Source organism: Mesitornis unicolor, unplaced genomic scaffold, assembly GCF_000695765.1.
Source record: "Mesitornis unicolor isolate BGI_N332 unplaced genomic scaffold, ASM69576v1 scaffold4803, whole genome shotgun sequence".
In the NCBI taxonomy this organism is placed as follows: Eukaryota; Metazoa; Chordata; class Aves; order Mesitornithiformes; family Mesitornithidae; genus Mesitornis; species Mesitornis unicolor.
The window spans coordinates 1-13219 of record NW_010176574.1 but is presented as its reverse complement, the minus strand read 5'-3'; the positions used below and the strand labels follow the sequence as shown (position 1 = coordinate 13219).

General features: G+C 38.0%; 1 protein-coding gene across 1 annotated transcript in view; it reads right to left on the bottom strand.

The window, feature by feature from the left end:
* The window catches only part of LOC104538538 (mitogen-activated protein kinase kinase kinase MLK4), a 37956-nt gene extending 24745 nt beyond the window's left edge, over window positions 1–13211 (bottom strand). The window contains exon 1 of the mRNA XM_010181772.1: window positions 13097–13211. Within this exon, the coding sequence (XP_010180074.1) occupies window positions 13097–13160 (64 nt within the window). The 5' untranslated portion in view covers window positions 13161–13211. The remainder of the gene's footprint in view (window positions 1–13096) is intronic.
* Window positions 13212–13219: the final 8 nt, after the last annotated feature.

Sequence of the window (13219 nt, the reverse complement as noted above, 5' to 3'; positions counted from 1 at the left end):
CAGTTGCCCAAGACTGCAACGGAACTGGACCTACCGAGACAGCCAGTACTTCCCTCAGTGTTACCTTCAGGACTAAGCTGCAAGTCTGGAGAGGAATTGAAAGTATGTTTAAATTGCAAGCATTTTGTTTAAAGCATAATTTTAAGTGAAGGCTCACATTCTTGCCTCAGTTTGTCTCCTTTTTATTTCTTAGGACTGTATTTAAAGCAAGCTGGAGGGAAGCCTGGACAGACCTTTTAGTTGGCAACATACCCAGGAAACCTCCACCTTGCACTAAGCTCTTCAATGCTACCCTTATAATGCAGGTTATTTACTACAGTCCTACTTCTTTCTGTGTTGCTTAAAATTGTAGATTATATTTCTCCAATCTTATCTATCTCAAAAGTCCCCATCTAATACAATATTTCATTTGTTAAGTTTCTTGAAATCCAAAGGCTTTGTGCTGTTAAAATCAGTTTTATTTCATAATGCATTCTAGCACTTTCAGGTGACCATTTTCACTTGTTAACCATTTAAACCAGTTGAGTAAACAAGGTATTCTGAGAGAAGCCAAGTCAAAGGATTGACCTGTACCGAATCCAAACTATCTTTTAATGCTTAAATTTTTAAAATACCATCCTGAAATAGTCAAATATTTTCTATCCCTCCTAGCCTCTTTCTGCTCTCTTTATACCTTCTACTGTATCCTCTTTACATTCTCTATTTGTTGCTACTATAAATAAAATGTTATGTAACCATATTTTCTCAAGTTAGTTATTTGCCACCAACTGCTTCTGGCTACCTTATCTACAGCTTGCTCAATAGCTGGCTACCATGGTTTTCACAAACATAAGCTATTTAATAGCATAACTATTTAAGTTATTAACATTACAGTTAAGACTGCCTATGTGCCCACTACATTTCCCACTGCTGATAAAGTCGTTCTTGGAGAAGACCAAAAATAGATAAATGATGATACACTGCATACCTCTACTTGCAAACAGAGATTGTCCAGACAATGCTGCTACTGTCGTTCAGCCCCTCACACCCCTGCACTCAGCCAGTTCCCTCTCCAACTGTCTGGAAGTGAATCTGGTTCCTGTTAATTCACTAAATCAACACAACAAAACCAGCAGGGCAACCTTGTATCTTTACCTGGGAACTAACAGGCAAAAAAAAAAAATCTTATTAAACATTGCATATGCAGTTAAAGAAACAGTACCTCGTCAATATTAAGAGACTCACCTCCATTATTTGGAGCTGTTGTTTGGTTCAGATTGTAATTAGACATTAAAATTTCAACACTGCTTATAGAAGCCATGCCCAGTTTTTAAACTACAAATTAACCATCATAGTGAAAACATTAAGCAATTAAAACACAAATTAACTATCACAGCATAAACAGTAATTGATCAGAACATGTTCAACACATACAAAAGATGATACACCTGCCTATAGAGCGTTGTTGTTTTTTTTAATACCTTGCTTTTCTCATATAGGTTCAGGATAACAGCTACCTCTGTAGTTAGTATGTCAGATTGTGATTCTGTCACTAGACTAAGTTTAGAGTTCACCATCAGCAAGGTAATTTCACCCTTTAAACACTCGTTACATATGCAGGAGGCATTTCTCTACCTTTTATTACAGGGATACTGTCCTTCTCTATCATCTACATCCATTTACAGCAGGCATATAGCCATTTCTTAATTTTCAGACTAAACTGAAAACAACTCAACAGTTTGTTCTTAAATGTATTTGTCTAAAAATGTCTATCTTAAAAAAAATAAAAATCCTACTTCACAGAAGCCAAGATATATTAAAAAAAAAAAGCCTGAGCAAAGTGTTCCCAATTGAAAAGCCAAAACAAGACAAGACTTGACACAAAAAGTCCTTGACAGCATGAATTACAAATACACACCAACCCAGTAAGAAAAACGCATCTCACAGTGGGACACGTGGCACAGGAAAACCACCAAAGCATGAGTATGCCAGGGAGTCACCTGGCTGTTTGAAGGAAACAAAAGGAAAAGAAGAAAGAGGGATGGGAGATTTCAACAACTTCAACACACCCTGCATCACCATTTTTTGCTTCCCTTTCACCTCTTTAATAACCATTATTAAAGCAACTTTGGGCAAATGGAAACTTGAGAGAAAGAAGCAGTTTTAACAAGTTATTGGCATGGGCTGCAGATGCTGTGAGTTACTTCACTGCCTGCCACTTGTGCTTCACTTGCTGTTCAGACAGTTCTCTAATGCAAACCTGAAATTTCTATTGTGCTTTAAGAGGAAGTACCAAACGTAACAAGTGTTTGTAATGAGACATTCAAATAAACAATTTAAACAGTAAATCATCAGTAAATTCTGAAAAATCCAGGATTCGGATACTGCATCAGCAAAAAAAAAAAAAAAAAAAAAAAAAAAAAGAAAAGCAGACTGTACACTAAAAATTCTCAAGTTCTCTGTTTAAGAAAATATTAAGCCTTAGTTCTCCTCTTTAAATACATTTAAGAAACTCACCTCATTACAGCAATTCCTCCATAATTTTACAATTACATGGAAATCAGTCAACACTGAAGCTTAGCTTTAAAAATCAAAACTTTCAGTTCTACAGCATCTACCAAAGTAGGAACTTCCCTGCTTTGAAACAGCACTTACTTTCTTTTAAGCTCTTTCTTTGTTTGCTGTTAGCTTTTTATAAGGCAGCTATACAAAAAAACAGTGACCCAAATGCAGGTAGATTAGAAAGAAATGCTAAGAACAGTTAGTAATAATAGTTAGATGATTAATCAGTCATTTCTAAAATATCTGTCTAGTTTCAAACTCTACAGAACAAAGTGGTTGTTTATCCATTCCTTAAAGAATGCCACCTTTGTTATGAAATTGAGTTGTTGTTTTTTTTAAGGAACCTATTCCTAAAAAAAAAAATAAATGCAGAGCAAACTAAAGCAATTATATTCAAACTGCAAAAGGAGTCTTAGCCAATAAATAACACATCAGGCAGGTTCCTCCAACAAACTTTCAGAAAACATACTAATCACCTCCCTAACTCCAAATTCAGGACTTGGCCATTCTCTTCAAAACAAAGTAAATCAACGCATGCCACACAACATACAGAGTTCTATCAGGGCAATGCAGCTGAGGTTTATAATCTCAAAAACAGCATCCAGCTGACAGAGGATACCCTTCCTTCAGAACTAACAAGTTAACTTATGTATCATTAGTCAAGTCACTTTTTCAAGATTCAGTTTAAAAAACAAGACTATTTCATTCCAAATTATTGTGGATTTACAGGAGTTTTTTGGGGTTTTTTTAAGTAAATAGAACATGACTTGATACAATTTGGTATTGCAAGCTAACCAAGAGGAAACACAGCTTCTGAATACATGCAAGTATTTACACAGTTGGCATACTCTTCCTGATTGTAGCATATTACACTCAGCAACTAAATACTTCCTCGTTGCTTTAATTTTTGTGTTCTGTATCAAGGTACATTTAATGTGTTAAAATTAGAATATTTAACACACAAAAAAGTGACTTCAAAATTCAAGAAAATTTAGAGACGTTTAATAGATAGATATATAATTGAAAAATTAAAAGCACATTCTACCTTTAAAAATGACTTACTAACCGAGTACCAGAGCAGCAGGAGCAGCCAGAGTTTGCTGTCACTAAAATATTTATCTTAAACTCCTCTGCAGTTACAGCCCCTCATCCTCAGCTTTTTCCTGCACCCCTGCACTGAGACTAGCAACTGAGTAGTCTTGGGAGACTCAACTAGCCAGAGAGCTCAGCAGAAAACTAAGGCTCTAAATAAAACAGCTTAGAGCAGTTCTCTGCCAGTTCCCTCAGCTGATTTAACCCAGACCCACTGTCCATGCAGGAACAGATGAGCATATTCTGCAGACACATGGGAGAGGGGAGAACCTGTGCCTGGAGATGAGTGGGTAAGGCTCCTCACACAGCTCGCTACTAACCGAAGCTGCACATCACCTACGTGAGAAGTCAAGCAGCATTTCAGAGGTAATAGATCTAACTATTTTACATCTAGTTTTAGTCAGAGATGTAAAGATAGAATCCAGCTTTGCTACTTTTTTCCATTATAAAATCATCTTTGATGAAATTTACTACTGAAAAGAGACAGCTGAATAAACTGCAGACAAAAAAAAAATTGTCTCCATCCCTTTGCCTTCATCCTGCTATGAATCCAGACACGCTCTGGCTGTAGATGCTTAGTCAAGTTTAGTCATTGACTTTTTTAGAACCTCACCAGTTAACACAAAACTCCTTTAATATAATTTCTATGAGGAATTTTAATAGGTTATAATCCATAAAGAATTCTGACTTTGGTTGTCAGTTTCTTTTATAAAAAATATTTGAAAAAGCCTTACTGACAAACAACCTGTTATAAAAACAAAGCAGAAAAAAACCCAAACATGCTGATTTTTTGAGCCCACTTCTTTAAAAATACAAAACAGGGGGTGTGGGTGGGGGGAGGGAATCAAACTTGTTAAGATATTCTGTGGGGTAGAAGGATTCCTGCGTTCCATCCTGGCAGATTCTCCAGGAGCTGAAGCCCTGAAGGCCCTTGGGATTGTGTATTTGCAAGAACTCTAATCTTCTTTATAGCAAAGGAAAACACTTATTTTGAAATGAGAAATCTCCAAACTCGGCAGCATTCTCTCTCTTGGGAGGAGAAAATGGAAGGGAAAATCTGCTCTTTTGACTCAATAATTAGCGTAATATTCAGTAATGAGTTAAAAAGTACAATTTCTTCCTTTTTACATAACACATGAGGAAATAAAATACCATTAATCTCAGAAAGAACAGAGGTATCTGACACTACTTGGAAAGAAAAATCACAAAACTGCCTAAATATTTAGAACTAAAATATAACCAGCTCTAAGGGTTAATTTGTCCCATCATAAACCACAGCAATGAAGCAGTTACTCCTGCGTTTTCAAGAGGGAGGGCCAGCTTATCATCTCCAAGTTAATAGCACACCTGCCAAAACACAGATTTTAGTCACTATGAAGAGAACAAAGCATGATTATATAGCCAACATTGGCATGTCTAGGACTGATTTAACTGCAGCTATGACACCCCCCCCCCAAAAAAAAAAAAAAAAAAAAGCTTGGCAGGAAGTTCCAAGAAGTAAGAATACTTCTGTGATGACCTTACACAAATATGTAACTTTTCCATCTTACCATATATAAGCCATGACTTTAAGATGCAGTAAGTGGGTCAAAATTTAAATATCCGCTTACTTTCAGTTACTGATCTAAGGTAAACTCTAAAGCAAGGTAAAAATTATTAAATTAGTTTTAAAACTTTTGGTCCAGGAATGTAAATTTATGACATCAGTTGTTATTTTGGTACTGCTACTATAGACAGCCAAGTCATTTGGTATTTAATAAATTTTATCTATTTTTATCTATATCTATTATCTAGTCTTTTGTTGACTTCAGTGCCATAATTTTGCCTCTAACAAAGAAAACCAACAAAACCACACCAAAAAACCAAAACCCAAAACTCAATAACAATAATAATTTTTAAAATTGCTGTACTTTTTAGAAGCATTATTGCTGAAGGTCATTGGGGAGAATTTTCATGTTTGAAAATTTAAGAGATCATCAGAACTAAAAATTCAAGGATGGAAATCACCCATGCTGCAAACACTCCTTGCAAATGTTCATTGTACAAGGCCATCGTGTTTCAGAACTTGAAACACTGAAGCACGTTTAGAAGAAAGTTTATACTTAGTGATAAGAAAACTTAGAGGCTGCAAACAAAAAGCTATTCTCTTCTAAGGTCAAAGAAACCACAAAACAGCATTCGACATCCAAACACAATTCAATGACGTGTTACTTCTCTATTCTTTCGAGGTTGCAGAACATAACTTTTTAATGGAACTTTTAAATATTTGGTAAAAGTGTCCAAATGCATGGATTGTGCTTGCAGCCCCAATAGGGAAAAAAAAATACCCTTAACTGAAACTCCTCTAATGCTAAGCTTTCTAATGCCCAAACCCAAACTCTATTTGCATTCTGTGTATTGAAGTACAATACCTCATTTCACAAGCATTATGGTCAGCAGTTAAATTTATGTCTCACTGTTTAAGAGAATGAACAAAATTGTGTAAGTTAACAGCTAATGGGAGGTGTTTAGCTGCCTGTTTTTCCATTGACTTCTATGAAAACAGGTTGCTCACTCAGTGCGATTTTCAAAGGCAGGTACATATCATATCCTCAGGGCACCAGCTTTAAGAAAAAAAAAATCAACCAAGTAATATTTGTATATTAAAGATTTCAAGCATTACACACACTAATCCAACACTTCAATTTAAAATGCTACCCCAAAACAGAACTCTTTTTCAGAAAAGATGGTTAGTAAATGTGACATACAGACTAGAGTGTGACTCCTCAGGTTGGGCATAAAGAGGTCAACAAAAACCTTGGTGCAGATGAGTTTCTTGCAGAAACTTGCTAGGAAGATGTCCAACATGGAGCAGGAAAAGAAAAAAGAAAAGATTTCAAACAGCTGTAACATTGTGTCTTACAGCGAGAGAACAAAGACAGGGAGAGGAGAAAGACATGAAGAACCAAGTAAGGTCAGGAAAAGCTCAAAGTAACATTGTTCTTGAATTAATAATCCTGCCTGTTAAAGATGTAAAGAGTCTCAACACTAAATAAAGAACAACTCTACACCTGTCAAGTGGATGTAGCTGGGGAAACATTAAAATGGAAGTCTGCATTAAAAATTAGTTATAAATATGGGTATTAAAAGTTCCTGGATTTTAAGCTGATTATATTACATTTAGCCGCCTTTTCAGCCTAGAATCTTATTTTCAGCATTATGGGCTATACGTAAACATACTTGAGCCTTGTTAACTTTGAGAGAATTTGTTCTAAATTAATGAGCATTTTTCTTCCACCTGTTAATCCTCAGACTTGAGATACAGAAAAACATCAAACAGTAGCAAATTTAGAAGATAGTAGATCAAGGTCAAATAAACAGCTACCGCAGTTAAGTCTTCATCTATAAATAAAGTAACTGCTGAATGCTACTCCTCCTCTGGCAACCTACGGACTGTACATACAAATACTGTGCTACAGAGTAGTAGGTCACAACACACATCTGTCATTTGACAGATATTGTATTAAAATCATTAAGTTCCTGAACATTAATTGTAAATGCTAAAACATATCCTTCACTAGTTACTGCTACTGCAGATTGAGACAACTGCAGCAATCAGCTACTCAAAAATAATTCATTCTTTAATTCCAGCATCTCTTTCTGAACACAAAATATACAACATATTTATACCCAGCAAGTAACATTTTCTTTGATGAACTGGAAAACAATACAATATAGCTCAAGGCTGCTAAGCATTTGCTGCTCCCACAGAATCCAACAAACCTTCACGGTTTCTAAAAAACTAAAATCCCTATCTACATAGTCTGAGTACACATCAAATAACGAAACAAATTAGTGGGAGCAATGTTTTATGAAAAAAGTGCATGATTTTCAAGTGACATAAATATATTCAAAAGGAAAACCTAGAATTCAATTACATGCTAACCTACAATAGATCATTGACGAAATTCTGCAATTCTATAACAGTTTGCATGGGGGTGGTTTGATTTTGGGTTTTGGTGGGTTTTCGTTTGGTGGTGGCTTTTTGTTTGTTTGTTGGATTTGTTTTGTTTGTTTGTTTTTAAGAATACTAAGTAAACAAGGTTATTAAAACTAGAGTTCCTTCCTGCTATACCTTACCAGGTTTTTCAGGATGTATGATCAGTTCTTATGTTGTAATGCAGCAGCATTATCGTCACACCAAAGCACAAGGCAGGGCTACTGCCGGTCATAGAGACAGGGTAGGGAGCTGCTGTACCTAGAACTATTTCTAGCTTTATGCAATTTAAGTAATTAAAAATTTAAGTGCATTTAAGTGCCATGGTTTCCTATATGAACACAGCATGGAAAACTGCATAAGAATTTTAAACTGCTAAATAACTTCTGGCCTCGCTATTTTATCTGACTGACATTAGTCAAAGTGATACCATGTTCTCAGAGATATGGTTCCTATGGGTTTCATGAAAGTCAGCTGCCTTACAGAAAGGGGAACTGCAGCTAGTTCTGTCAGAAAAAAATATCATTCCTCTGCAGGCCCCAGAGAGGCCAGCCAGCAGCAGCTTAAGCAGCTAGCCAGGCAATACAAGCAGTTTCAAACCAATTATAGCATATGCAGCCTGCTAGAGGAGGCGGCAGAAATCGCCGTGTGTTGGAGGTGGGCAGCCTTGGACAGCAAGGACACTGGGGACATGAAAAGGAACACAAGAGCAGAAGTCCCACGAATGAGAGTGCCACAAGGAGAAGGAGATGCAGAATACACAGCGGTAGAAAATTTTTTTAAAATTTTGGTACAATATAACAGGTGAGCAGTAATTGACACAATGCTACTGACAGAACCTCCAATTTTCACTGTCAGTGGAGGACATCTTGGAACTCTATTTCCAGACAAAGAAAGTTAAGCAGAAGCTCAAATCTGCTGAAAAGCCACCTCCTCTCTTCTCCCTCAGAAGTACCAAACACAATTGTAATATAATTTTATTTTTTATTTTCTTGGTAACTGTACACTAAAAGATACTGAAGTTTCAAGCATTCAGTAACATCTAAGCAGTCCTTACAGCTGTACTTGTGATGTGAGCATGTCTTCCCTCCTCAAAACAGAGACAAATTATGCACCCCAATGATTTCAGATTAAATAAAATCAGTTCAGGAGATAGCAGATAGGCTTAACTCTAGTTTTTTTCTCTTTCTCTGCCTGAGTAACCAGCCTAAAGTTGCTAGGTGAAAATCTTAGAGGGAAAGTAGTTTTTATGAGTTCTCAAATACCTATCCATCTTACTGCTTAAGGTTACGTTTACGTAACAACATTAACAACGTAAATTGAGCAATTCTACTGCAAATAACCTGTAAGAGCGAAGAACCAGAGATAGTTTGTTCTTGCTTTTCTCAAACTTCAGGACACCTTCCCTCATCAAAAGCAACTGATTCAACAGTTCTGTCAAACCACATCACACTTCCTTTTGAGGTTTTTAAAATCAAATTATTTCTATTTTCTGACTGTTTTTCAGGAGACAAGTTTGAAGCATGTCACATTAAAGTGGACTGTCCAATTGCTGTTTCACTGTTTTCTTGTATGTTTGATTCCTTCAGAATTCAAGTATTGCTCTTATTAGCACTGTCACGTCCATGACCTTACTCAACAATCCTTGAAACTCAAGCTGTTCTTGACAATTTCAAAAAGTAATGTAAACTCAAGACACTTCAGAGAGCTGAGGGCTGCAAAGGATCCTGGGATGTCAGAGGAGCTGGTGAAAGCTATATCAAACTGAACCCTACTCACATATCCATCTACAGCAAATGGGTATAGAGTACTTTATCAGTATTGTGTCAGTACACATAATCTGCACCAAATCAACTTTGTGCTTTGCTTTGTATTCATGGATGACTCTATGCCGTAAGCAAGATATTCTGAACTTTTTGTAATGTATCCTACAAGTACACAAAGCTGCTGCACTAGAGATAAAGTGCATTTTTTTTTAAGGCAGAAGTACCACACAGTCTGAAATCAATCCCAGAAACATGACCCTCTGCTTTCTCTACACTATCCTTCAGAAAGTAAAAACCCCGCATACTCTATCTGAACACATAACTAGCTTTCTTCAGAACACAAAAACAGAACCAGGAAAGGCTGTGCCAAGCACCTAAATAACCACAGGTCTCGTAACTAATGGGGTGACCTTGACCAGAAGAAAGGAATTTGATTCCTCCAGAGAAAAACAGTTGCCCTTTCAAAGAGTCAGCAAAACAGCTGAGGTGTGCTAAAAAGACACAGGTGAAGATGAGTGTCCAGTCTTATAGATGAATAGGTGGTTTTTTATTTTCAGTAAAACTTATTTTTTTGTAATTAGCTGCACACTTAATCAAGACTAAGCTTCTACCCAGGAGAAGAAGTTAAGAATGCTTAAGTACTTTCACAATTTTTAAAACAGCTACTTTTCAGTCAAAGTATCATTTAATTCAGAATTCCTTAACTATTCATTACGGTTTGAAATACTTCAAATTTTCTCCCATTTTTTTCCTTCATATTTTAGATAAGTCAAATCTACCTCTTAATCCTTAATTTTAGATTATCTCCTTAATCTATAAAGTATATCCGAGAACATAAGAACTACCTAAGTAGTAGAGGAAGATCTTCTCAAAATAGATCCTGTTGTCTTCCAGAGAAACTTCTCACCATGTCACCTGCACAAGGTTTACAAAGTGCCCACAATTTTCAACATTAGAGGCCATGGTTACTATGTTTCAATTTATCACACATCTCTAAAGCTAGAAGTGTTCTTTACACCTTTCCTTTGTCTACTTCTGAATAACCTTTAAATATTAAGTTAATTTTACATGGATTCCAGAACTGAAGAGACTTGGCTAACAAAACTTGAGGGATACTCCTTAGTTCCTTGCTCAGCCCTCACAACCAAGTTTGTTAGTTTTTCTTCCCAACATAGAAATTATTTGCTTATCTACTTATTTCCCTTTTCTTGCTTTTACAGAAACTAAAACCTTTTCCCACCTCCCAGAAGGAACCCATGGAAACTTGTGCATACAATCCTACATGCGCATTGCTGTTCGCAAAACACTGCTGCTCTCATGGTTCTTCTGTTTGTGACACCTTCTCTCCAGTTATTACAGTTTGGCATCAGTGAAACCACATTAGATACGCTGTCCTATAGATCCCAACTCCATAAAATTGCTTGAAGAGAAATAACACACTTGCCTTTGAGATGCTTGCTTTCCCTATCACCTGCCAACCACAAGCCCAGACACATATCCTCTCTGGATCAAACATACTAGTGGAAGGAGCTCCCTTCCCCTGGTTGGAAAAATTAGTTCCTGCCTATTTGCTAGGGAAACAGTTTAGTGATCATTCCTTGCCATGCTGTGCTAAAGGCAGGCATTTTTCCAATTTTGCTGTCCAAGGAAGAAAAATTCCTTCTTAACAAAAATGACTAAGCTAGCACTTAAAACTGGTATATTGGTGTACTACCTAGAGCTGCTTAATGGAGAGCACTGAACCACCAACATTAGCAGACCATGGAAAGCAGCAAGGAGCAGTTGAGGACTGAGTGCTGCCAGATCCCTATCTGCCTCTACTGAATTGTTACTACTTACACCAAGGAAGCCGATCAGTCAACCCCAGCAGCTTTCCACTCCTACTGTGAAAGACTGGAAAAGACTATAGTAAAGGAAAAAAGTGAAATCTTCGATGAACAGATGAGTTAACAGAACAGGAGATACTGTCATGATTTGCCATTGTTTTAAATTCAGGTCGTTGAACTTAATTACTCTAGGATATTGTACTGCTAGTGCACTATTGTCTTCTAATATTATCATTCAGTTGGATGATCAAGAGACATAATTCTAATTATCATATTCAATGCTGTCTTCAAGCATCACCAAGATTAAAAAAACATGGGTGAGAGACAAAGTAGCTAAAGTTAATCGTATGTGCAAAATGAGTAAGTAACAAAAGTAGTGAACAGGAACATATGCTGAGGTTATAATCAAAAGGATATTTTAAAAATGCTCTGCCATTATCCACACACACAGAGATGATAATGATAATCAGTTCACTGCAATCACTGACTCAGCTCTAGGTTTGCACTATACCATAGGGTTATGAATTAATTTCAGATACGGACTTTGCCAGTCACCGCAGGAAGCTAGCAAGCAGCAACCACTTTGTCTAAGGAAAGCCACAAAATACTCAACGCTACAGCAGCTCACTCTAAACACAGCAACAAGCTAGGAAGGCACAGACAACTTGCTAGAAATTACGGCGTTGGCCATGACCCTAAAGGTACGTTCCAGAAGTATATCATCTTGTGCTACAAGCAGAACCACAAACGTAGCTGAGCTAGGTCCTTTCTTTATCAAACAAATAGTGAAAGTATTCTCAGGAACAGTCCCATGACTGAACCTTGTCTTAACAACCCATGCATGATGACCTTCGAGACACACTGCAAAGGCCTTTTAAACAAAGTGCTTCAAACGTGAATGAAGCTTTTTCATTTCTACTGGACTACTTAAGGACTCCTAACTGGGAAAAGAGAGTAACATATTTCTGCACATTTGGCCCACTCAGAACAAAAAGGAGAGAGTAGAGGCAGCTTCAGACATTTATGGAAGCACATTATTTCCACTTTGGGGCCACTAATTCAAAACACAACTATAACAGAAAGTCATAAACACCTCTATTCTAGTAAGCCAGCCTTCCAACAAAACAGCCAAAATCTCAGATGCTCTTGTATCGAAAGATGGACCATTAGGCACGAATTGAGCAACTCTCTCACTTTTTAAGGTGCTTTTGCCCATGCCAACGGCTGAGAGCAAGTCTGGCAAATGCACAAGAGTTTCTACTGTGCTAGTAGTGGAAACTTAAGCTAGTGACTTTTCTGTCTGTGTTCACTGAGTGAATTTTAGCAGTGCTAGATCCATGCAATGAAAACCAGAAACATGATTGTTCAGCAGTGAAACAGAAGCAATACCCCTTATTAAAACTTTCCTTTACAAGGCACTTGGTTCAGTGTAACTTTTAAAAACTAGAACTATGTAATGCATCAGAGTAAAAGAAGTCTCGTCGATGTGCAATTGCGGTTGTGCACAACTTTATCCCACTTCACTTCTAAGTCAGCTCCCATCTGAGAGGGCAGGACTTTGCGTGCATCGCAGGTAAACCCTTTTCTCCCCACCTTTTCACGAGTCTGTAACCAGCTCACAGCCACGGCAACCAACCTGCCGTCGGCCCCAGCTTCTGGCAGAGGCTGCCCAACTTGCGACACTCATCTCCCGGTGAAACAGGACTCCTGCACCGTGCCCGTCCAGGTCTGGGCGCCCGTTTCCTCAGCGAGCAGTCCGCCGCCGGGCCCAGACGGCCACACATCGGGCAGCCCGGCCGCGGCACAGAGCCAGGGAACCCCTCGCTGCCGCCTCCACGGCATCGGCGGCCTGAAGGCCCCTCCTCACCACCCCTCCCACCCCGGTTGGGACTCACTGTTGCTCGACTTGAGGTCCCGGTGCAGGATGGGGACGATGGCCTCGTCGTGCAGGTAGAGCATGCCGCGGGCGATCTGCACCGCCCAGTTCACCAAGATGTGCGGAGGGATGCGGCGGCCCC